The following is a 22,818-nucleotide window of genomic DNA, read 5'->3' as shown; positions in this document are numbered from 1 at the left end:
TGACCTGAGGGATCTGGAAGGTTCATACTGGGTCAGGAGGTCACTGATGTATTTTGATCCTAAACCATTCAGAGCTTCATAGACCAGCATCAGAACTTTAAAGTCTATCCTCTGACGGACAGGCAGCCAGTGTAAGGACCTCAGAGCTGGACTGATGTGGTCCACTTTTTTGGTCTTAGTGAGGACTCGAGCAGCAGAGTTCTGAATGAGCTGTAGTTGTCTGACTGATTTTTTAGGTAGACCTGTAAAGATGCTGTTACAGTAATCAAGCCTACTAAAGATGAATGCATGGACTAGTTTTTCCAGGTCCTGTTGAGACATCAGATCTTTTATCCTTGAAATATTCTTGAGGTGATAGTAAGCTGACTTTGTTATTGTCTTAATGTGTTTTTCTAAGTTTAGGTCTGCATCCATCACTACACCCAAATTTCTCACCTGGTTTGTGGTTTTTAGATGTATAGATTGAAGTTCTCTGGTGACCTGTAATCGTTTTTCTTTGGCACCAAAGACTATTACCTCAGTTTTGTTTTTGTTTAGCTGGAGAAAATTGTGGCACAACCAGTCATTAATTTCCTCAATGCATTCACACAGTTCACTAAAATTTCTTGCTTAACACCTAACACCATAGATTTAATTTCAAACCTCAATTTCTTACCACAATGCATTCTTTATTTGCCCAACTGCTCCTTCCTTGATCTGTTTCTTCTCTTCCTCAGACACAGCCAGTGATGCCAGTAGATAACTAACCTTGTCTTCTGCTTGGGCATAACCCAGGTTCTTCAGCACTCCATTAAATGTCTTGGATGGTAGAGTCTAGATTTAAAGCAAAAGGATTTTAAAGGTTTTCCTGGGACCAAGCAATTTTGACCACAGAGTAGACAAAGTCATAAAATTAAAGTTGGGACAGTGGAGTTCTTTAACCTGTCCCCTTTTACTTCACTACTGTCACCATTTAATCTAAGTGTTGGATAACATATCTCTGTGGATAGATTTTCTGTGTTTGGATGTTAACAGAGCTGTGGGGGAAATGAAACACATTTGGTTTTGCTCTACAGTATGTGTAAAGATTACCATAGAGATGTAAAGATGGCAGACACAGCGATGCAAAATATGGCAACAATGAAGCAGGAATTTTAGTAATCATGATAATCTGTAGAGATAAAAAAAAAAAACAATATAGTTTCACCTGTATAGATCACCTGCTGTCCTTGTTGTTCTGGAGCCAAAACAACACCTGTCCCTGCTGGTTGGGGCTGAAACACTCTCTGCCTTGACTGTTCTAATACTATCATATGTCGCTGTGATGAAGGTGGTAAAGATGGCAACTATAAAGAAGTACAATGATTTGATTGTTTTGGGTTTTGTTTTGTTGTTGTTGCTTTTTATAATTTTAAAAACCAAATAGTACAACAATATGTAAGATTTTAATAATTAGGGTCACTGTCTGTGAAGGCTCTCAGTCATCCAGGTCATTGTAATCTAAGGAGCATGGAAAGAAAAGCGTCTGGACTTCTTTAAGTTTCTTGAAGACATTTCACCTCTCATCCGGATGAGAGAAGCTTCAAGAAACTTTAAGAAGTCAAGACGCTTTTCTTTTCAAGCTCCTTAAATTACTGTCACATAACTAATGGAGGGCTACTGTAGGATCACAAATTTCTCTCTCCCTTTTTAAACACGTCCACAGATGTGAAAACTTCACCCCAAACTGCAACTCAAGAGTCTGCAGTTGGCACTTCCCTCAAGGAAACATTTGCATGGAACGACGGTAAGTCTTTCCAGTTCCCAGATGACCACAAACCTGTTAGAAAAAATAAGAAAAAAAAGAGGTCCCAGCTAGTGAAAATCAGAGTGAAAGCTACATCATTCCAGCAATGCAGATACACAGATAGCTAGTGCAAGTTACTCAAAGTTTTTCCAACAGTCTTCTGGTGCTAGAGATTCTGAATGACATACTAAGACAAGAGAATGAAAAACTAAAAAAAAAACAATTAGAGAATCAGAATCAGACTTTCTCATTCAGTCAAATATCTGACAACCCTGAAAGGGTCCAGTACTATACTGGATTGCCTGATGCTGCTACTGTCCTGTTTTTAGAAACCCTTCTTTACAGATTTGAGCTCAAATATCATTCTAATTGGACTGTCCAAATGATGCCCCTGGTTGACCAGTTATTTCTAACCCTGATGAAGCTCAATTGTGGTTTAATTGTGGCCATGTAGACCTGGCTACAAGGTTTAACTGCAGCACAGCCACAGCAACTAATATTTTTACAACAATATGAAACTGTATGACATTTTGTATGTTGGCATGCTGGAAAACAACATCCCTTGAGAGCCAAAAACTGGACATCGCTACCAGATTGCTTCCAGCCATTTTCTAACCGCAGGATTGTACCTGACTGCACGGAGGTTTCTGTGTCTAACACAGAGAAGCTTGACATACAAAGTTATTTGAACAGCCAGTACAAAGGACGGACCACACTAAAGACTCTAATTGGTGTGGCTCCTAATGGTGTAATAACCTTTGTAAGCAACTTGTATGGTGGAAGTGCCTCAGATAAGGCCATAACAGCTGACTGTGGAGCACTGCAACATCTACAACCAGGTGACATGAAAATGATGTCCCGGGAGTCCGCTGTTCTCGCCGGCTCTAATAATCCTCAACCTCGCTGTCTGCTATGGAGCTAGCGGGTCACAGACGCACGTTTGGAAATATATGATATCTTGATAAATCGAGCAGATATTTGAAGTTTACACAGCTACATTCTCGCTTGAAAAGAACTTAAAAGTTTATTTTGTGACCAAGAAAGAGTAATATTTAAAAGTTTTTAGCCCCACTCATCCGCCATTGCCACGTTTGAGTTTTGGACGAAATGCATTCTGGGATATTTAGCTGTACCAAGTCCACACAAGTCACCACCAATGCATGCTCGATAAAATGGGCAGAGCGAGAACACATCCAGGATTTTTTCGCATTCTCGGCTTGATGCGTACTTCGAATTGGAACAATACTTGGTCTCTGACTGATGACGTATCACGAGTACACGAGAACGCAAGTACACACAAGTACGCATATTGAGAAAGGCCCCCCGGCTAACGAGACAGGGGGGGAAGCGAAGCTGGACGCACTGACATAAGACACAATCTTTCAAAATAAAACAGGAAACAATACAGACAAAGACGCAGACTAAGAAACAGAGACTTTACACGGGCAGAACTATTCCTAAACCAGAATGAGCTGGAACATACTAAATAATACTAATAATAATAATCATCATCATCATCATACAATAGATCAAGAAAATAACCAAAAATACAAAATACAACCAGAACTTTAATCATAATACAGAAATATACCAGAATAACTGAAACATAGATTTATTATAATAATCAACAAAGCACCAGTGAAACAGAAAACAATCAATCATTCAAAAATAAACCAAAACATAAGAAATTCAAAATGCTGGGTCAAAATGACCCAGAACCGTGACATATTCTCCGTGAAATTGAATGAATTATACCAGTGAGATGGTGTCATTAACAGCCCAAGATTGTTCTCTATTGACAGGCAAGATTACAAAGTCACATGGAGTCCAAATAATAAAGTGAGAGCTTTTTGCCCCCATGAGATATAGGTTGCCCTGGATCTGATGACAGTAGTTGTGATTCTTTTTTAATACCAGGGAACCACTTGTCTTGTCCAGCTGAAAGAAAAAGTCCTTACTTTCTGCTGCCTGCAAAACAGTTCTGGTTCTGGCTGACTATGGTGCATTTCACCTCAATGATGCAGTCATTAGAAACTGTTCCATCTGGAGAACCACCAAGCAGGCCACTGTTGGATAAATACAGTCCCCTCTCCTTGATAGCTGCACCAGTACAGTCAGTGTACAGCTGCTTGTCCTTGGCTCATGAAGGATCCCCCAATCACATGCCTTTGGGGATGAAAATACCACTTAGTCATAAATGAATTCTTAGAAGCACAGACCCTTTCCACTAACAAATTACTTTAGATCCTTCTGTCAAGTTGTACTGGCCAAGCAGAGTCTTAAATAAGGAAGGAGGGTATGAGCGTCGCTGGACTGCACCCAGGACCAAACCAAAGTTGCTGGCTGTAATTCTCTTCTTGCGATATGCTGACCTTTTTAGAAATAAATACAAATTAAGAGGCAAAGCAAGGCGAGTTTATTTATATAGCACAATTCAACAACAAGGTGATTCAAAGTGCTTTACAGAGACATTAAAAACAAATAAAAAGCATGATTTAAAATTGATTAAAAAAACAGTAGATAAAATCAGAACAGTAGATAAAATCAGTAGTTAAAATTTTAAGTTTTGAAATTTAAGCTTAAAGTGTGGATTTGGTGTTTTATTCAAATGCAGCTGAGAACAGGTGAGTCTTCAACCTGGATTTAAATAAACTGAGTGTTTCAGCTGATCTGAGGCTTTCTGGGAGTTTGTTCCAGATATAAGGAGCATAAAAGCTGAATGCAGCTTCTCCGTGTCTGGTTCTGACTCTGGGAACTGATAAAAGACCGGATCCAGATGACCTGAGGGATCTGGAAGGTTCATACTGGGTCAGGAGGTCACTGATGTATTTTGATCCTAAACCATTCAGAGCTTCATAGACCAGCATCAGAACTTTAAAGTCTATCCTCTGACGGACAGGCAGCCAGTGTAAGGACCTCAGAGCTGGACTGATGTGGTCCACTTTTTTGGTCTTAGTGAGGACTCGAGCAGCAGAGTTCTGAATGAGCTGTAGTTGTCTGACTGATTTTTTAGGTAGACCTGTAAAGATGCTGTTACAGTAATCAAGCCTACTAAAGATGAATGCATGGACTAGTTTTTCCAGGTCCTGTTGAGACATCAGATCTTTTATCCTTGAAATATTCTTGAGGTGATAGTAAGCTGACTTTGTTATTGTCTTAATGTGTTTTTCTAAGTTTAGGTCTGCATCCATCACTACACCCAAATTTCTCACCTGGTTTGTGGTTTTTAGATGTATAGATTGAAGTTCTCTGGTGACCTGTAATCGTTTTTCTTTGGCACCAAAGACTATTACCTCAGTTTTGTTTTTGTTTAGCTGGAGAAAATTGTGGCACAACCAGTCATTAATTTCCTCAATGCATTCACACAGTTCACTAAAATTTCTTGCTTAACACCTAACACCATAGATTTAATTTCAAACCTCAATTTCTTACCACAATGCATTCTTTATTTGCCCAACTGCTCCTTCCTTGATCTGTTTCTTCTCTTCCTCAGACACAGCCAGTGATGCCAGTAGATAACTAACCTTGTCTTCTGCTTGGGCATAACCCAGGTTCTTCAGCACTCCATTAAATGTCTTGGATGGTAGAGTCTAGATTTAAAGCAAAAGGATTTTAAAGGTTTTCCTGGGACCAAGCAATTTTGACCACAGAGTAGACAAAGTCATAAAATTAAAGTTGGGACAGTGGAGTTCTTTAACCTGTCCCCTTTTACTTCACTACTGTCACCATTTAATCTAAGTGTTGGATAACATATCTCTGTGGATAGATTTTCTGTGTTTGGATGTTAACAGAGCTGTGGGGGAAATGAAACACATTTGGTTTTGCTCTACAGTATGTGTAAAGATTACCATAGAGATGTAAAGATGGCAGACACAGCGATGCAAAATATGGCAACAATGAAGCAGGAATTTTAGTAATCATGATAATCTGTAGAGATAAAAAAAAAACAATATAGTTTCACCTGTATAGATCACCTGCTGTCCTTGTTGTTCTGGAGCCAAAACAACACCTGTCCCTGCTGGTTGGGGCTGAAACACTCTCTGCCTTGACTGTTCTAATACTATCATATGTCGCTGTGATGAAGGTGGTAAAGATGGCAACTATAAAGAAGTACAATGATTTGATTGTTTTGGGTTTTGTTTTGTTGTTGTTGCTTTTTATAATTTTCCTTTTTGTTACATCCCCACGAAGAAGGTCTAGGGGTGTGTGGGGGGACTGGTAACAAATGGGTCCAGAACAGAATGAAAGGAGAACAGACAGGTGTTTAGTAACCCTGGATTAACGGAGATGTTCGCGCGGCACTGGCGGCACAGAGCACCGCCTTTGCCTCCGCGAACACATCGGACTACAAACACGCACATTACCAACTCCGGAAGACGATCAAAGCAGCCAAACGTGAGTACAGGGACAGGGTGGAGCAACAGTTTGACAACCCTCGGAGTATGTGGCAGGGACTAAACACGATCACAGACTTTAGAGGGAAAACCAGCACACCGCAGACCACAGCCTCTCTGTGTGAGGATCTAAACGTATTCTACGTTAGATTCGACACAGCGAACACCATGAGACCGGACAGTGTGCGCACCGCGGATGACGTCAGTGCGCACACTGTGTCTGAGGAGGATGTGCGGAAGTTCTTCAGGAAGGTGAACGCACGCAAAGCTACTGGTCCGGACGGGATTCCCGGCCGCGTCCTCAAGTCATGCGCGGCTCAGCTGGCTGGAGTGTTCACGCACATCTTCAACCTTTCCCTCTCTCTGTCTGTATTCCCAGCCTGCTTCAAAATGGCCACCGTCGTCCCTGTACCCAAATCCTCCACCATCTCCTCATTGAATGACTGGCGACCTGTAGCCCTGACCCCCATCGTAAGCAAATGCTTCGAGAAGCTGGTCAGGGACTTCATCTGCTCTGCACTACCCGACTCACTGGACCCTCTACAGTTTGCATACCGCCACAACAGGTCCACTGATGATGCCATAGCCCTGACACTACACACTGTCCTGTCACACCTGGAGAAGAGAGACACGTATGTGAGAATGCTGTTTGTAGATTACAGCTCAGCATTCAATACCATCGTTCCCTCGAAGCTGGACAGGAAACTGCAGGATCTAGGACTGAGCAGCTCCCTCTGCAGCTGGATCCTTAGCTTCCTGTCTGACAGACGCCAGGTGGTCAGACTGGGCAGCATCACCTCATCCCCCATCACACTGAACACTGGTGCTCCACAGGGGTGTGTACTGAGCCCTCTCCTGTACTCACTCTACACCTACGACTGCACAGCCACTAACAACTCCAACATCATTGTGAAGTTTGCGGACGACACTACAGTGGTGGGTCTTATCACCAACGGTGATGAGACGGCTTACAGGGAGGAGGTCAGCGCCCTGACCCACTGGTGTCAAGACAACCATCTCACCCTCAACGTCGCAAAGACAAAGGAGTTGATAGTGGACTTCCGGAGGTGCAGAGAAGTACACACCCCCATCACCATCAGCGGCGCTGCTGTGGAGAGAGTGAGCAGCTTCCGGTTCCTTGGTGTACATCTGGCTGAGGATCTTACGTGGTCAGTACACACAAACAAAACAGTGAAGAAGGCACAGCAGCGCCTCTTCTTTCTCAGGAGACTGAAAAGATTCGGCATGAGCCCCCGCATCCTCAGGACCTTCTATCACTGTGCCATTGAGAGCATCCTCACTGGATGCATCACCACCTGGTATGGCAACAGCACCGCCTACAACTGCAAAGCTCTCCAGCGAGTAGTGCGGTGCTCTGTACGGATAATTGGAGGTGAGCTTCCCTCCCTCCAAGACATCTACAGGAAGCGCTGCCTGAGGAAAGCGGGGAGGATCATCAAGGACTCCAGTCACCCCAGCCATAAACTGTTCAGACTACTTCCATCAGGAAGGAGGTTCTGCAGCATCCGGTCCCGAACCAGCAGACTGAGAGACAGCTTTTTCCATCAGGCCATCAGACTGCTGAACACGTCATAGACACCTCAGCTTCACTACTGGAACTTTAACATTATGCACTCCATACTGTACAGTAATGCCACTGTTTTGCACATGTCTCAACTCTGTATATTCTTATATATTTTATTTATTGTTTACTCTATTTAATTTGTAAAATATGTGTATACACACACACACACACACACACACACACACACACACACACACACACACACGTAGAAAAACATTTAGTATACACATCCAGAAATGCATATACTATTATATATTGTACATATATTTATTAGTTTCAGATTTAGCCATTCTTGTATTTTGCTTGTTTACATTATTGTATTTTGCACAACTCTGTTGCTTGTGAAGCTCGCACACAAGAATTTCACTCACATGTGCTGTACCAATGTACCTGCACATGTGATGTGACAATAAAAGTGATTTGATTTGATTTGATTTAAATAAAATAGTTTTTATTATAGAGAACCTTAACATAAAGAGCCGGCACCGCCGTTTTTCCAATAACACTAGAAAAAGAAAAAGGTCACAACAATAAAGAACACAACAGCCAAACAAAAAACTCCACATCACGAGGAAGCACTTCCAGGGGCCCACAAGGTCACCCTGTCACTAGCAGCAGCTAGGTTTACTGCTGCCGAGGCTGACAAGCCCACACTACTCACGTGAAGCAGCTACACTGCACACAGCCTGTAAATGTCAACAACAAAAGGAGTGTGTAAAACATGTATATTGTTGTGATGGCAGTATACTGTGTATATTTATAGTGGCAGTATGGGAATGATTATTTGGAAATGCTTAAAATGGAAATGATCATTTACTGTGAGGTGAGGTGTGGTTGGGGTGTGGACAGTAGTTGTGCTTTTGTAATGTTGAGGTATGGACAGCTACACACTGAGGCCTCAGTCCTGCCTGTTCACATTTTATTCTGTAAAAACTAAATTTTCACTGCTTTTACGACCTTTTTAGTGGGGAGAACATAGCTAGGATTTAATGATTTAACAAATCTTTTGAATCCTTTGTCCTCCACAATGCTAAATGGCTGGGAGTCCTCAATCACCATGCTAACCAGGTCTTCATCTATTTGAGATTGTTCTCCTGAGGAAAGACAATAAAGACAAAGCACAAATATAAATATCACACACGTAACTTATTACAGCTGTATAATATTGTTATATCATTTAGTAACATTACTGCATGCTATATTATCATGGCATTTGATGGCTCACCTGGTCTTGCTCCACAATCGGTGTTCCCCTTATTCTCATGCAAAGCTCTGTAGTGCCTAAGCATGGATGAGGTGTTGTTGTTATATCCCAGCTCCCTGGCACATAGCAAACACTTCACCTTGTACAAAAGTAAAGCCGCTTAACATAAATTGCATTGCACCATCAGTATTATGAAAATACATCTTCTGTAGAAATTTGCATACCTTGTTGGGAGGAATAAGATCAAAATGTTCCCACACAGGCAGAGGTGGGTCGAGTATCCAAAACTTGTACTCAAGTAAGAGTAGCATTACTTTAAAATATTATTACTCAAGTAAAAGTGAAAAGTAGTCGTCAAAAAAGTTACTCAAGTAAGAGTAAAAAATTACTTGGAGAAAAGACTACTCAAGTAGCGAGTAACTGTTTGAAATGTCCGATTTATTTTATAAATAAATGTTATCAGACAACCAAAAATTAACAAATATACAAATTTTAGTATTTTCAAAAGGAATATATGTAAAAAGATCAACAAAATAAGGCACAACAATTCTAATTTCCAGATTTCAGTTTTTCACAACATAAAGCTTTTTTCAACAATACCTACAGTAAATAATATAAATATATAAACAGTGCAAACAATTTCCAGTGACAAATGCTGTAAACTTTATATTCATTTTTGCTCCAAATGGCACAGCAGCCTCAGAGAAAACAGAACGAGGCATCTTCAACATATGTTCATACAAGGGAGCTCAGTTTACCATAAATTGTATGGGTGTGCATCTATTTCTGCATATTTAGCAAAAATGTGCCATTTCTTCACTCAGTGAAGTGATGGTTAAGCTTCAGCAGCAGTTTGCTCTCAAGGTTCTTTCTGTGAAGCTGTAACTGTTCAGCAGTGAACAGGAGTCCTGCATGACTGAGAAGTCCTTCACAAGCTCCAGATGCAGGAAGAGCTGTATTGATTTTGATCGAAAGCTTCTTGATGTGAGGAAAGCCATGCAATAGATCCACACCTCCAGTGAATGGACATGAAAGGTACCTCTTTAGCTCCCCTGCTTCTGGGTTTCCTGACCCCATGGATCAATCATCTTCGTCGGTTAGGCTGCTGTCTGTGCTGGCCTCATCCAGCTCTGTGTCTAGGTGATGTCTGATGCTGCTGTTTCACATAATAAACCCTGTCACCCGCAGGTATTGCCTTCTGTTTTAACAGTTAAAGCAGTAGAGACGAGCTGTTTACATGTGCGTTGAACTCTAGCATCATTAACCAGGCTAGCTGTTAGCTTATAGCTCACGCTAGCTAACCAGCGAGCAGTTAAAAGGACAGCCGAAGCTGCACAAAACACCCACAAACTTATCTCACTACAACGTAGCGCCGAAAATGACTCACAGCTCGAGCTCGACACAGCTGCTGTAACATAAGACTGACATCCAGCTAACCACAGCTAAAAAGATATTTAGAGAAAACTTACCGTTTCCTCAGGTTACACGAGTTGAGTTGTTTCACGCTGAAAAGTTGGTTTGTTTTGGCTCTCACTGAAGACATAGCTGTTCTTTTGTACTGTTTTTAAGTGAAACATTCTTTGTATGTGAGGTCAACCAAGGGTGTTCATCCTCTTCAGCTCTAGCGTAGACGACTGGCTCTGCCATGTTTTCATGTGTTTCTTCTTTTCGTGCTTCCGCTGCTACTTTGAAATGCTTGGGCCGCTCTGCCCGCCAGTTTCAAACTGGTCATGTGACTGCATGGCCACATCTGATTGGTAAAAAAGTTACCGGAAACTCCACTGGCGGCATGTTATCTAATGTGTTAAACTAATAATTTTTTTTAAAAGTAACGAGTTGAATTTTGCAAATGTAGCGGAGTAAAAGTACCGTTTCTTCTTCACAAATGTACTCAAGTAAAAGTAAAAAGTTTTGTGCAAAAAAGGTACTTTAAAAGTACATTTTTTTTCAAAAACTTACTTAAGTAAATGTAACGGAGTAAATGTATCTCGTTACTACCCACCTCTGCACACAGGGAAGGACATCCTCCTCTTCTTAGCTGACTCCATTCTCTCCTGACTTTCTCTCCTCACTCTCCTAAACCTCCAAACTCTCACTAACCGTAACTCTCCCTCAAACACCTACATTTTGAATGAGGTCTGAGGGGTTTATATCGCTGTCATAGCTCGCGGCAAAGCTCGAACCACTTCCTGAACCAGTCACGTGGTACAGCCGGGCAGCGAGGCTTAGGACGTCATCATTTTCAGCTCCTCCCATAAATGAAGCAAGCCTCGTTACGCACATCACGGAAACGCCCCCTCCATTACCCGACACAAGCTTTGAAGTCTCGATACAGAACGTCACATCACTACCGATAAGTAAATGATTCTCAAATGTTGCCAGAGTTTCGGAATCATGAATCATCCTGTTCTTAATGAAATGTTTTATTTTTGTTCATCAGACAGAGAAACATCTTACATTAGACAAATACCACTTCTCTCACTCCAACCGGTCACAGCAGATGGCCGCCCCTCCCTGAGCCTGGTTCTGCCAGAGGTTTCTTCCTGTTAAAAGGGAGTTTTTCCTTTCCACTGTTGCCAAAGTGCTTGCTCATAGGAGGTCATATGATTTTTGGGTTCTTTCCCTTGTATTATTTTAGGGTCTACCTTGCAATATAAAGCGCCTTGAGGCGACTGTTTTAGGATTTGGTGCTATACGAATAAAATTGAATTGAATTTAACTGTGTGAGGAAGCATGTGTAACTGAACAAGACAGTGTCACAAATGAACTGATTGTGCAGGTTTGTGCTGTTGAAATAGTTTTGCTTTCATTTCTATCAGAGATGTGCTGTAAAAGAACCAAGAAGAAAAACAGAGCAATAGACACACAGGACAACAATACTACTTTTTGTTAAATATAAGCTGGCAAAGGACATATTTAGCTGGGTGAGAGTCATTGGGTGAGAGGTGGGGGTTAGGACAGGTCACCAGTCTGTCACTGATTAAAATACATTTTTTTAGTCTTCACAGTTATCACTGGAGCTGTGAAAGCAAGAGATTAAAACAAAAGATGTTTAGCGCAGTGACAGGTAATTGACAAATTGACGCTTCCATATCAGAGAGCATTACTTCTTTTACAGAATATTCTTTGTCATTTATTGCTTTTACTTTGTTTGTAAAATCTGAATTTAAAATGTTTCAAACACTTACAGCAAAAATTTAATCAGAAAATTCGAAATCTTCTGCAAAAGTAAAAAATTTAGGAAAGCAAGTGGATTTATATCAGGTTGTATGGTTATTTGCATTATGTGTTGGTAATTAATGAGATTTTTTTTTTGGTTTAATTGTTTCTTTGTTTGTTCTTTGTGCTGCTTTGACCACTCCAAAAATAGTTTCGTGTGTGTGTTTTGTCCTATTTAAACAGTCAGTTATATCATCTGCTCAAACTTAAACTTTTCTCCAAAACACATTTCGCTCATTCATGTGAGCAGCTGCAAATTTCAGTCGAGCTTCATGATGTCGATTATGGAGCTGTTGCTTCTTTCTTAGTCAGCACGCTCTCAGTCCATGGTTATATAACACTGTCTTCACTGTGGACGGTGACACTGGTGTTGCAGCAGTTTCCAGTTCATAGCAGGGTTGAGCCTTTGTGATGGACACTAAGTACCTTTGCTTTTTTAACAGAGCTGGAAAGTTAATGAAACACATTTGATTTTGCTCCACAGAGTGAAATGAAACAGAAAATCAAAACATGAAGATGAAAGAAATGAAACCAAAGAGTAACATAGGTATGTTAGATTAGTCAGAACAGGTGTGACTGGTTTTGTCAGTGTGGGTGTGTACCTGTATGATGTTCTAGCAGGTGTATAAATATCTGCAGACACAGAGGCATTAGCACAATAATCACTGCTCACCTTCACAACACTTTAAGGAATCATGGAGGTTTCAACCTTAAAGAAAATGATAGATGATTTGTGTCTCTATGAAGAGGTTAACATAGAAAAAACAGGTCTCATCATTGATGGTGCAGCTCTGTACTATTCTTTGTATTATACGTCTGATCCAAAGCTGGACCAGCGCTGTGGAGGAGATTATCCTGGATTCAAAGATGAGGTCTGTAACTTCTTTAAGACTCTGCAGGACTGTGAAGTCACTCCGTACATCTTCCTGGATGGAGGCTCAGATCCTGACAAGCACAAAACACTTGTGTATCGTCGAAAAGACACAGAGGAAAAAGCAAAGACAATAGCGACGACAAAGCCTGAGGATGTTGTACCAAAAGGATGTAATGTCTTACCACCTCTGGTAAAAGATGTCTTCATAGAAATCTTGAAGGAGAAAGGCATAGAGTTTAAACAGTGTTTAGGAGAGGCAGACCCTGAAGTTGTTTCTGATGCAAATCAGAAACAATGTCCTGTTCTGTCCATTGATAAGGATTTTTACATCTTTGATTTGTGCAAAGGTTTCCTTCATCTTGACAACTTTGAGTGGAAAAGAAAGAAGGATGGCAAAATTCCTGCTAAGCTCTACACACGTTCAAAGTTTTGTAAGCATTTTAAATTGGACCCTGCTCTCATGCCAGTCTTTGCTTCAATAGCAGGAAATGATTATTCAATATTAAAAGACAATGGTAACTTTGCAAATGAATCATCTTCATCTGGTGAGTACAGCATTAAAAGACTGGATGGTATACTCAGGTTTTTAAGTAAAGTGAATCTGCATGGTTTGAATGACTCGCAGAAGAGAGAACGTGCTCTGAGTCAAGCTTTAAATCATGTTGGTAAAAAAGAGAACCAAACTTTCAAACTCTCCATTCAAAAATATGTTCAACCAGAAAAACCAAGTTCTAAGTTGCCATCATGGGTGCGTAAAAAAGTTGAGATTGGAAAACTTACCACTTCCGTCATAAGTGTCGTGGATCAGAAGTCAATGATGCCTCCTGTTCTTGTGGAGGATTTTTCACAGCGCAGTAGTTACACCGCTGCTTACCCCATCAGACAGTACTTCTACAAACTGTTAACTAAAGATGTACAAGCTCTCCTGCCAGATTTGAGCAGTGATGAACAGAAGAATCTGCAACTAGAGCGTCTGCATAAGGTACTGATGTTATTCATGAAATATGTGTTTAATTACTCTGACAGGTCATAGATGTGTTTCTGTGGTACATGTGAGCATCTTGTCTGTGTGGTACCTTTCTGTGCAGGCTCCTGAGGGTTTGCGTCGCAGAGTGTTTGAAGAAGCTCTGCAGGTTCAGACTTCAGCCTTAGAAAACATCCCCGACCAGCTGAAGCTGCCAGTCTGTGTGACTGTTTTCTGGTTTAACAACTTAAAGCTTGGCCAAAAAGCTGAAACTGTCCTCCACGCCCTCCTGCTGGGGTTTGTGTGTGACCCCAATAGCCCAGGTTGGTCTCAACTTCTACAGTTTCAGCTCCATAAATCTGATTATTCTGTTTATTATTCACAGTCACCTTTCAGCAGGTTAGTCTCTCTGAAAGCAGTCAGCAGATGGACTGTAGAGTTTGTGTGATGTGTGTGACGTTTGTGTGATGTGGAAGCATCAGTGCTGATGCTTCCACATCAGCCTGAACAAGAAGACAAACTGCTGCTGGTCTCTGGTTCTGTGTCACTGAAACTTTGTCTTATCTTGTCTGTAGAGGACGAGTTTGAGAGGAAGATGAAAACTTTAAAGGATGAAGGTGTGAATAACTGGCAGCCCCATGTTGCTAAAGCTTTCATCCAATGGCTGTGCTGCATGAGGCAGAGCCTCCACCTGAACCAGCTGCTGTGTTCCCCTCTACCAGAACCTCAGTGTGCCCGGTAAACACCAGACCAATGATGCGCTCCACAGACGTTTAACACACTTCATCAACTTTAACTGAGATTTTGCTTTATCAGGCTTTACTGTGGACCTCTTCTTCATCGGCTGGCAGATGAAGACAAGATTGAAGAAGTACAGAAAACACTGAGAGGAGAAAAGAAGGAATTGTATGAGAACCTAAAGACTGTTTGTAATCCATATTCTGGAGAGGGATCCTCTCAGTCCTCTAGGGTTGAGGTTTCCTCTACTGACATGGAGTCCTCTAATGGGGAGTGGGAGACAAAAAAGAGGAAAAAAAAGAGGGGGGGAAGAAGAACAAATTGCAGAAAAAGAAGTGATTATTGAAATTGAATGATGTTGCTACTCCTGGCAGGAACAAAAGAGCTGCTGGTCAAAGGAGGACTATTACACAGTTCTTATTATTCACTTTGTCTTTATGATTAAACTCAATTTTTCAGGTAGAGGGTTGGTCAAATGTGATGCATTCTTCATGTAGGTAAAAATCTTTAGCAGTATGGGCTAAATATGTTTGATCCAGTTCAATAAACACAGAAATGATTTATAATTTTTTTGTTTGGGACTTCAGTAACCTGATTATCATTGTGTTGTTCACCGTTTGTAACAAGTAGTCATAAGTAGTCATAAGTGGCAAAAGTACAGAAATTCTTTACATAAGTAGAAGTACAGATACCTGTATATAAACAAAATATATACATGGTTTAATTGCTGAAGCAACTTCTTTATTCAAGCAAAAGTGAAACAGTAGCACTGCAATATACTCTGAGTATACTCAGATGGTATACTCAGAGTAATGAAGTAAAAAGTAGCCTGTTGAAGGACATTCTACTAGGATTTTTGTACAAAGGTAATTAAAGCTTGTATTATATTAATAGAATAATAAAAATATTATTACATGACAATAAATTGCTGTTCCAGTCTAAATCTGAATTCTAATGAATGTACTCTTTATTCTGTTATGTAGGACACAAGCATTGCTATAGAATTTAAATAAATAACACCTACCTCTTGGTGAGGTGTTGTTTGGGAGAGGATGACTTTGCCTCCAAACCTACACACTAAAATGAGAACAGTCAAGGGTTACAGTTGGATTCGGCAGCTGGGGGAACACAAATATCTGTGTAGTGGCTCAGCAATGGGAAAAAAAATACAATTCACAATATTTTTTCCCACACAAGCACAAGTGAGCTTCAGTAGATTTTCTTTGTGTGTATGATGTGATCAGCTGACCTGCTCCTCTTTGTGGATTTATACAACTGAATTCAACAAGATGTACACAGCCTGAAACTATCATGTCTGATGTCCCCTACACTGACAGTATACTGTTTATACTGTCTTTGTATTAGACGGTATAAAGTTGGAATTCAGTGAATGAATCTAAACATCAGCTTAAATGCAAATTCATCTCTCTTACACTCAGAAAAATAAAGGTGCCAACTGGAACCAAAACTGCCATAGAAGAACCTTTTAGTGTCACAAAGAACCTTAAAAACAATGGTTCTTTGAAGAACTATTTCTTTCAGTGGTTCATTAAAGGACCTTTAAGAAATGGTTCTTTGGGGCACCTTAAATGGTTTTTCAAAGAACCTCTTTTTTTTTACAATGGTTATTTGAAGAACCATTGTTAAAAAGGTATTTAAAGAACCATTTTAAAGAACCTATTTTGAGTGGTTCTTTAAAGAACCACTATAAATCTTTCAAAATAAAATGTATCATAAATTTAATTTGAGTAGGGTAAAATAAATACAGGCACACAGACATATATTAATGGTTTATTGCCATTTTGTCGTATACCAAAAAAAGGGCATTTTAATCCTCAGCACAACATCACTACTAATACATGTCACACATTAGTCATTTAAACAGTAATAATTAAATATTTCTACTACACTATAAATAAATACATATTAATGAGATGAGATAGCCTTTATTTGTCAGTTGCAGGTCTTTTGCCCACAACCAAGATGACAGACCTTGCCGACCGTACATAAAATACACAAACATCACATTGGGGAGACAGGTCAGCCCGGGTAGCGAGGAAAAAAAACATTGAAATGTGTAACAAAAGGATAATACAGGAATGCACAGATATCAACACACCATAGCACAATAAACACAGACAAGCAACATGGGAAAGAGTTCCAGTGTGTACATCTGATCTGGGACCGCTACAATCTTCGACTGCGCCTCCAGCTGACCCGATGTCCACATCAGAGGGGAGGTAAGCATTGGAGGTGGCGTGGGATCTGGGGTAGGGAGGGTGATGCGTCAGTGAGTGCTTATCAGTATCAGTATATGTATGTGTGTGCGTGTCCATAGTTCAGCTGAGACAGTGTCCTTCGCCCTGCCAGGCTAAGTCTTCCAGCCAACCCAGGTGGCCTTGCATGGAATGGGAAGGAACAGACTAAACACAGTCGTTATCAGGGAGTTTTTGTTCAGCTCCAGCCTTGAGCCCACAGCTGGCGCTGAAGGGGTAGCCGGATTATGATGGTAATTTGTCTTTTGCAACAACTCATGAGAATTTCAAAGCTGTTCTTTAACACTCCGACACTGGTCTCTCAAACTCCCGTTGAAGAACCGCGAGCTTCCCCATGATGGTATCAAACTTGCTGGTGTTGTCATTCTTTTGCTCAGAGAGCTGATTCTGAGAACTCACGACTGCAGTCAGCTGTTCCACAATGTAATCCAACTTTCACTCAAAGGTGTTATTCTGAGCAGGCCTCTCCTTGATGTAACCCAATATATGCTCAGAGGTGTTATTCTGAGTATTCACGGCAGCTGTAAGCATCTCCAAGGTCTTAACCATGCTGCTCTCAATGAGCCCATTCTGAGAAGTCGCACCTCGTCCCATCATTTCAATCCCAGCGGGCAGCCTTGGGGGGGTTTGAACAGCCGGTTCCGCTTTATTAATTCTCCGATAAGCCAGGGCGAAGCCAGCTCCAATCAGCAAGAACCCTGTTATCATGGTTCCAAATAGATAGATATCTTCAGCGTCCTCGATTGACAGTCCCGCCAGGCACACGACCCTCCATTCCTGCCACCCGTCCATCGTGTATCTGGCAGGGAAAGTCCCTCCAGGGCACTCGGGCTCTCCCGAGCCCAGACTTCTCGTTGAGAAAAGGGTGTCAATAGCATTCAGAGACCAGTTGATCAAATCCATAATTCTCTTTAGGTTTTAGAAACAGGCTGTGAGAGACTGTTCTAGGGAAAGTAATACAAAAAAACACGAGACTAGACAAGGACATAAGAACTAAGCAGGGAAGATAAGGGAGAGGAGAGGAGAAAAAGTGCGTCCGCCTCCTCCGAGAGCCAAAAGGAAAACTACACTAGAATAACACAACAATCAATACATGTATTGTTTAATTAATAAAACATCAGAAAGTGATAAAACACATTAGAAATAGCAATAGCTTCATAACAGACCAATAAATCAACACATTTTCATCAGCAGATGTTTGCATGTTCAGCAAAAATATTTCAACAACTATTTTTTGAAAATTATCAACAAACGTCAGCCTTACGTTATTTACGGTAAGTTTCATGTTGGACTCATGGTCCTTTGTTAGTCCAGTTTAGGACAATGTCTCTGACATATGTGTCATATCAAAACAACCCAAACCTGCAGTTGTTTCAGTTTTTCACAGGTGTTTTGTGTCAGCTGGTCAGCCTCACTCAAGCGGACATCCATATCAGCCAACTAATGACAAGCTCCTCCCATGTGCTTCAAACACCTCCCACTCTGACACAAGGAGCTGAGAGAGAGAAAAGAGTCAATTAAGAAGAAGAGAGAAAAGTGAAACCCTCCTCAGAAGGTCTGACTGGCATACCTGCAGTCGACCTGTGATGGACTCCAGTTTGGCGTTCATCTCATCCCAGCGGCATCTGCACTCCCTCCCTGCCATCAGCCGAGCATGCAGGGTGCCCTAATGTCCCGGTCAGGCTGTACTGCTGGATGAGCCAAGGTCCCGCCTCTCGCCACAGCCTCTGAACACACAAACACAAATTGCAGATTTGTGCAGGAAGTGCAGAATTTGTTTTGCTATTCTTTTCTAAATCCAGGCTTGATCACGTGGAGGTATTTGGAAAAGTTTTTTGGCCACCTACCTGCAATTGTTGTCTTCCAGAAAGAAGGACTGGAACCCAAGTCAAATGTATGCGATATACATTCAATTCACAAGAACACATTATAAAACAAAGTCCCGTTCTTGCCTGATTTGAAATGAATTCTGCATCAAAACAGGGTGACAGAATTACAACGAGAGTTTGCAGCAAATGTGAGTACAATCCTCACTTCTTACAAGCCTGCTATTAAAGTTCTCCTGTATGCAGACGACTTTCCTGTTTTCAGGGCACAACTTGGATCAATGGCTGACCTGGGTTTTATCACAAGGGTGATAAATATATAACATAAGGTCTTAAGACTAAAACTATAATACAGATCTTAGTCAGTCTTAGCGATTTGATCCAGATGCACTATACGTGCCTGCTCTGTGGTTTTCGCCTCTGTCAGTGCGCCCCAGGGCAGTTGTAGCTACACTGTAGCTTACCATCACCAGTGTGTGAATGTGTGTGTGAATGGGTGGATGACTGAATGTAGTGTAAAGTGCTTTGGGGTCCTTAGGGCGCTATACAAATGCAGGCCATTTACCATTTTTCCACATCACTATTTAATACAGGAAGTAGGTGAACTAGGTCATCTTTTTTGTGAGAGGACCATATTAATGAAAGAAAACCTCAATGACATCATAGAGATCCCTAAAAACGCTCCGGCTGCTTCTTTTCCTCCTCATCCTAAGCTTCCTTCCCTTTGTCCTCGACTTCCATCCAATTGTAATTCAATCTAATTGTGTTTATCCCCATTTTGTTGGAGCTGTGAACAGAATTAGTGTGAACCTGAATTAATTTGTGCAAAAAAGAAAAATCGACAGCTTTTCAGCCAGAGGTAATCTTGTGATTTAAGCCGGCAGCACAAATAGATTTATGTGTTGATGCTACCTGCTTCAGCTCTACGACTCTTCTTAGTTTAATGTAAGATGGTGGATAAAGGAAATGTGCAAAGAAAATTTTACTATATTACAAAAGGACATCTATCTTGGTAACTTCAAATGACCAGAGCATAAATTGTCAACTAGTCTGAAAATAAGTTATACAGTAACAGTCAAAGACACACCTTCTCACGTGTCACATTTTTAACAATATTATAAATTTTAATATATTCGTTTATGTACTCAGCGTACGCAGCGGTCCCCAACCTTTTTTGCGCCACGGACCGGTTTATGCCCGACAATATTTTCACGGACCGGCCTTTAAGGTGTCGCGGATAAATACAATAAAATAAAACTAGTACCGGTACCGAAAAAAAGAAGATTTATTCATAACACACGTGAAAAGACCCAGGAAAACGAGTTAACGATAAAAACGATAACAAAATAACGCTGAAAACCGATAAAAACCCTTAAAACTATACATTTCACACCTGAGCCTCAACTCTTGTGGCCCGGCACCAAACGACTCACTCACGGTCCGAGGCCCGGGGGTTGGGAACCGCTGATTTAGAGCAATGATTAGCTGGATGTGTGTGTGTGTGTGTGTGTGTGTGTGTGTGTGTGTGTGTGTGTGTGTGTGTGTGTGTGTGTGTGTGTGTGTTTTTTGTTGTTGTTGTTGTTTTTTTTAAATTGATCATTTGATCGGACCTGTGTTCCTCTCTCCATCTTCAGAGCGAGATTGTGCGGGATGAGTCGTCCTCTGGCCTGCTGGACTGCGTCCGTGAGGGTGTTGCTCGACTGCTGGGTGTCGCCGCACCTCACAGTCGTCGCCTGCTTCCTCCCAGATGCCTGCTGCTTCCCGCTGCGCTGCATGCCATTCTGCGCTATGCCGTGGCTACCTCCATCCAGCGGGTGGTGCTGTGGCTGCACCAGCGTAGCAAGAAGCAGCGGGCAGAACCATCCAATCCACTGGATGCCTACTTCCCCGAGCTGGCGGCATCTTGGGCGGGTTCTCTGGTGGCTGACGTGGTGTTGTTTCCTCTTGAGACGGTGCTACATCGCCTGGCTCTGCAGGGTACGCGCACCATCATTGATGCCACCGATGGAGTGGTCGCGGTGGGAAATGGCGGGAGCCCGCTGGTAGTGCCCGTAAACACGCAGTATGATGGCTTCTCTGACTGCCTGCACGCCATCAGCCGCAAGGAAGGCGGGGCTGGCTTCTACCGAGGTTTTGGCGTGCTGGTAGCCCAGTATGCTTTGCACGGAGCGCTGCTGGCCGCCGCTAGGACGCTGATGAGGGTGCTGCTGCTGGATGCCAAGGCCAGCTAGGTTGTTACTACAGAGACTGTTGTCATGACAACAGGACATTTCTCATCTTGTAAATGAGACGAAAAAGACCTGCTCGTGTGACGACATCAGCACTTGAGTCCTGTTACCTAGCAACCACTAAGAATCACCAGATTGTGTCACCTCCTCCCCAATGATGTCACTTCCTGCTTATGTTTGGACAAACAGTGGTGGCAGTTGTTTTCCTTCACGTAAACTGAGCATCACTTCCTGTGTTTTTGTTCAGCTCTGACAGCTGATTGGTCACCCACTACTGATATACAAACAAACATGTAAACAGATGTTTTTGTATAAAGTTGTAAAAAAAAAAAATTAAAAAAGTTCAGTGTAGATTTAGACTAAATTATTTCTGATCGATTGGTCTCTAAAGCGATACTTGGATGAGATGAGCCTGGCTTTTCAAAATAAGTGTCTGTTTAAGCTGGTGTAAGGTGTAATGGTGTCTGTAAATGTTTAAATGTGAAATAAATCAATGTTAATTTGACATTTTTCTTCTTTTTGAAACATTTTTAAATGGATTAATTTGGATTATTTTGAAATTCAGCTTTTTAAGTTTCATAGAAGAAATTTCAAACTTTTCTGACTTATTTTGAAAGTTTTAAAAATGTGACTGCATCTGTGTCACAGCACTGTGAAGGTAAAAACTCCTGCAGCCTCTTCTCTCCTTATGTCAGGAGCAGAGATCTCCCTCAGCATGATAAGGGTTTCTTGCTCAGAGGTGGAGGACAGACATTTGAGACGTGAGAAAAACCATCACAGAGGATCCTGTACGTGTCACAGGTAGCAGGGGTACTTTCTAAAGTCTGCTTCAATGTTTTCAGCTGCAGATAATAACCTGACCGGTGGAGACTGCAGCGTTACTGGTTGTAATAACTGTGTTCTTCCACAAGGTGAAGCTGTTTACAGTAAGGTAAAGCATTTCCCTGTAGAGCCCTTAGTTCAGTTCGATTATATTTATATAAGTTTCCTAAAAGCGCTTTATATTAAAGTGTAACACACTGTTTGCTACTACAGCTACACATGTTTCTTTTCCAACTATTTATTTATGAGTGACTTATGTATGTATATATATGTATATATTATACTATTCTTAGTTAGTGTATTGTCTGTCTTGTCTTAATATTGGTTTAAAATGGAGCACTGTAACAAAAAATAATTTCCCCCAGGGATCAATAAAGTATTCTGATTCTGATTCTAAAGACTTTACAGTAATACAGAGAAAACATGTGGATTGACTTTTAATACAGATACTTTAACTGGGGTGAAAATAAGCATCTGTCTGAGATTCTCTTTATTTCCAAACAGGACTAAGGAGATGAGAGGAAAACATCACCAATGCTTTATTCTTAACCTCCAGCTTTATCTGGATAGTTCACATGGAACAGGAACAAACTCGTTATTGATCTGTGTAACTTTATTCAAAAGTAATTTGCAGAGTGCTGCGACATACAAGCAAAAGCCTGACAATAAATTCAGAAACTGACGGAAAAGTCTCTGAGAAACAGTTTCCGTTTATTCACAAATGAAATACGAATTTCAAGATCATAACGTATAAGGTAGTTATTTGTAGAGTTATTTGGTTGTAATAGTTATTTGGCCCAAAACTTGAGATAATATACAGAAAAATACATCTACATTTTTAAATATGTAAACTATAACACCAAGCTAAATCACTAAATGATCCAGAAAAACACAATAATGATAAAAATTCAGTATATATAATC

General features: G+C 41.1%; 1 protein-coding gene and 1 pseudogene across 1 annotated transcript; both read left to right on the top strand.

The window, feature by feature from the left end:
- Nucleotides 1-12,843: 12,843 nt before the first annotated feature.
- On the top strand, nt 12,844-15,326 carry LOC113026135 (protein asteroid homolog 1-like). Its single transcript, XM_026174602.1, has 4 exons — nt 12,844-14,023; nt 14,130-14,328; nt 14,581-14,743; nt 14,822-15,326. Exons 1-4 carry the CDS (start codon nt 12,863-12,865, stop codon nt 15,087-15,089), a joined length of 1,791 nt encoding a protein of 596 aa, XP_026030387.1. The 5' UTR covers nt 12,844-12,862; the 3' UTR covers nt 15,090-15,326.
- Nucleotides 15,327-20,449: 5,123 nt separating this feature from the next.
- LOC113026137 (solute carrier family 25 member 46 pseudogene) lies at nt 20,450-21,578 on the top strand (annotated as a pseudogene).
- The last annotated feature ends 1,240 nt before the right edge of the window (nt 21,579-22,818 follow it).

The sequence above is a fragment of the Astatotilapia calliptera genome, chromosome 7, assembly GCF_900246225.1.
Source record: "Astatotilapia calliptera chromosome 7, fAstCal1.2, whole genome shotgun sequence".
NCBI lineage: Eukaryota > Metazoa > Chordata > Actinopteri > Cichliformes > Cichlidae > Astatotilapia > Astatotilapia calliptera.
Note: the sequence above shows the minus strand (reverse complement) of the source record. Positions and strands in the feature narration are given on the sequence as shown.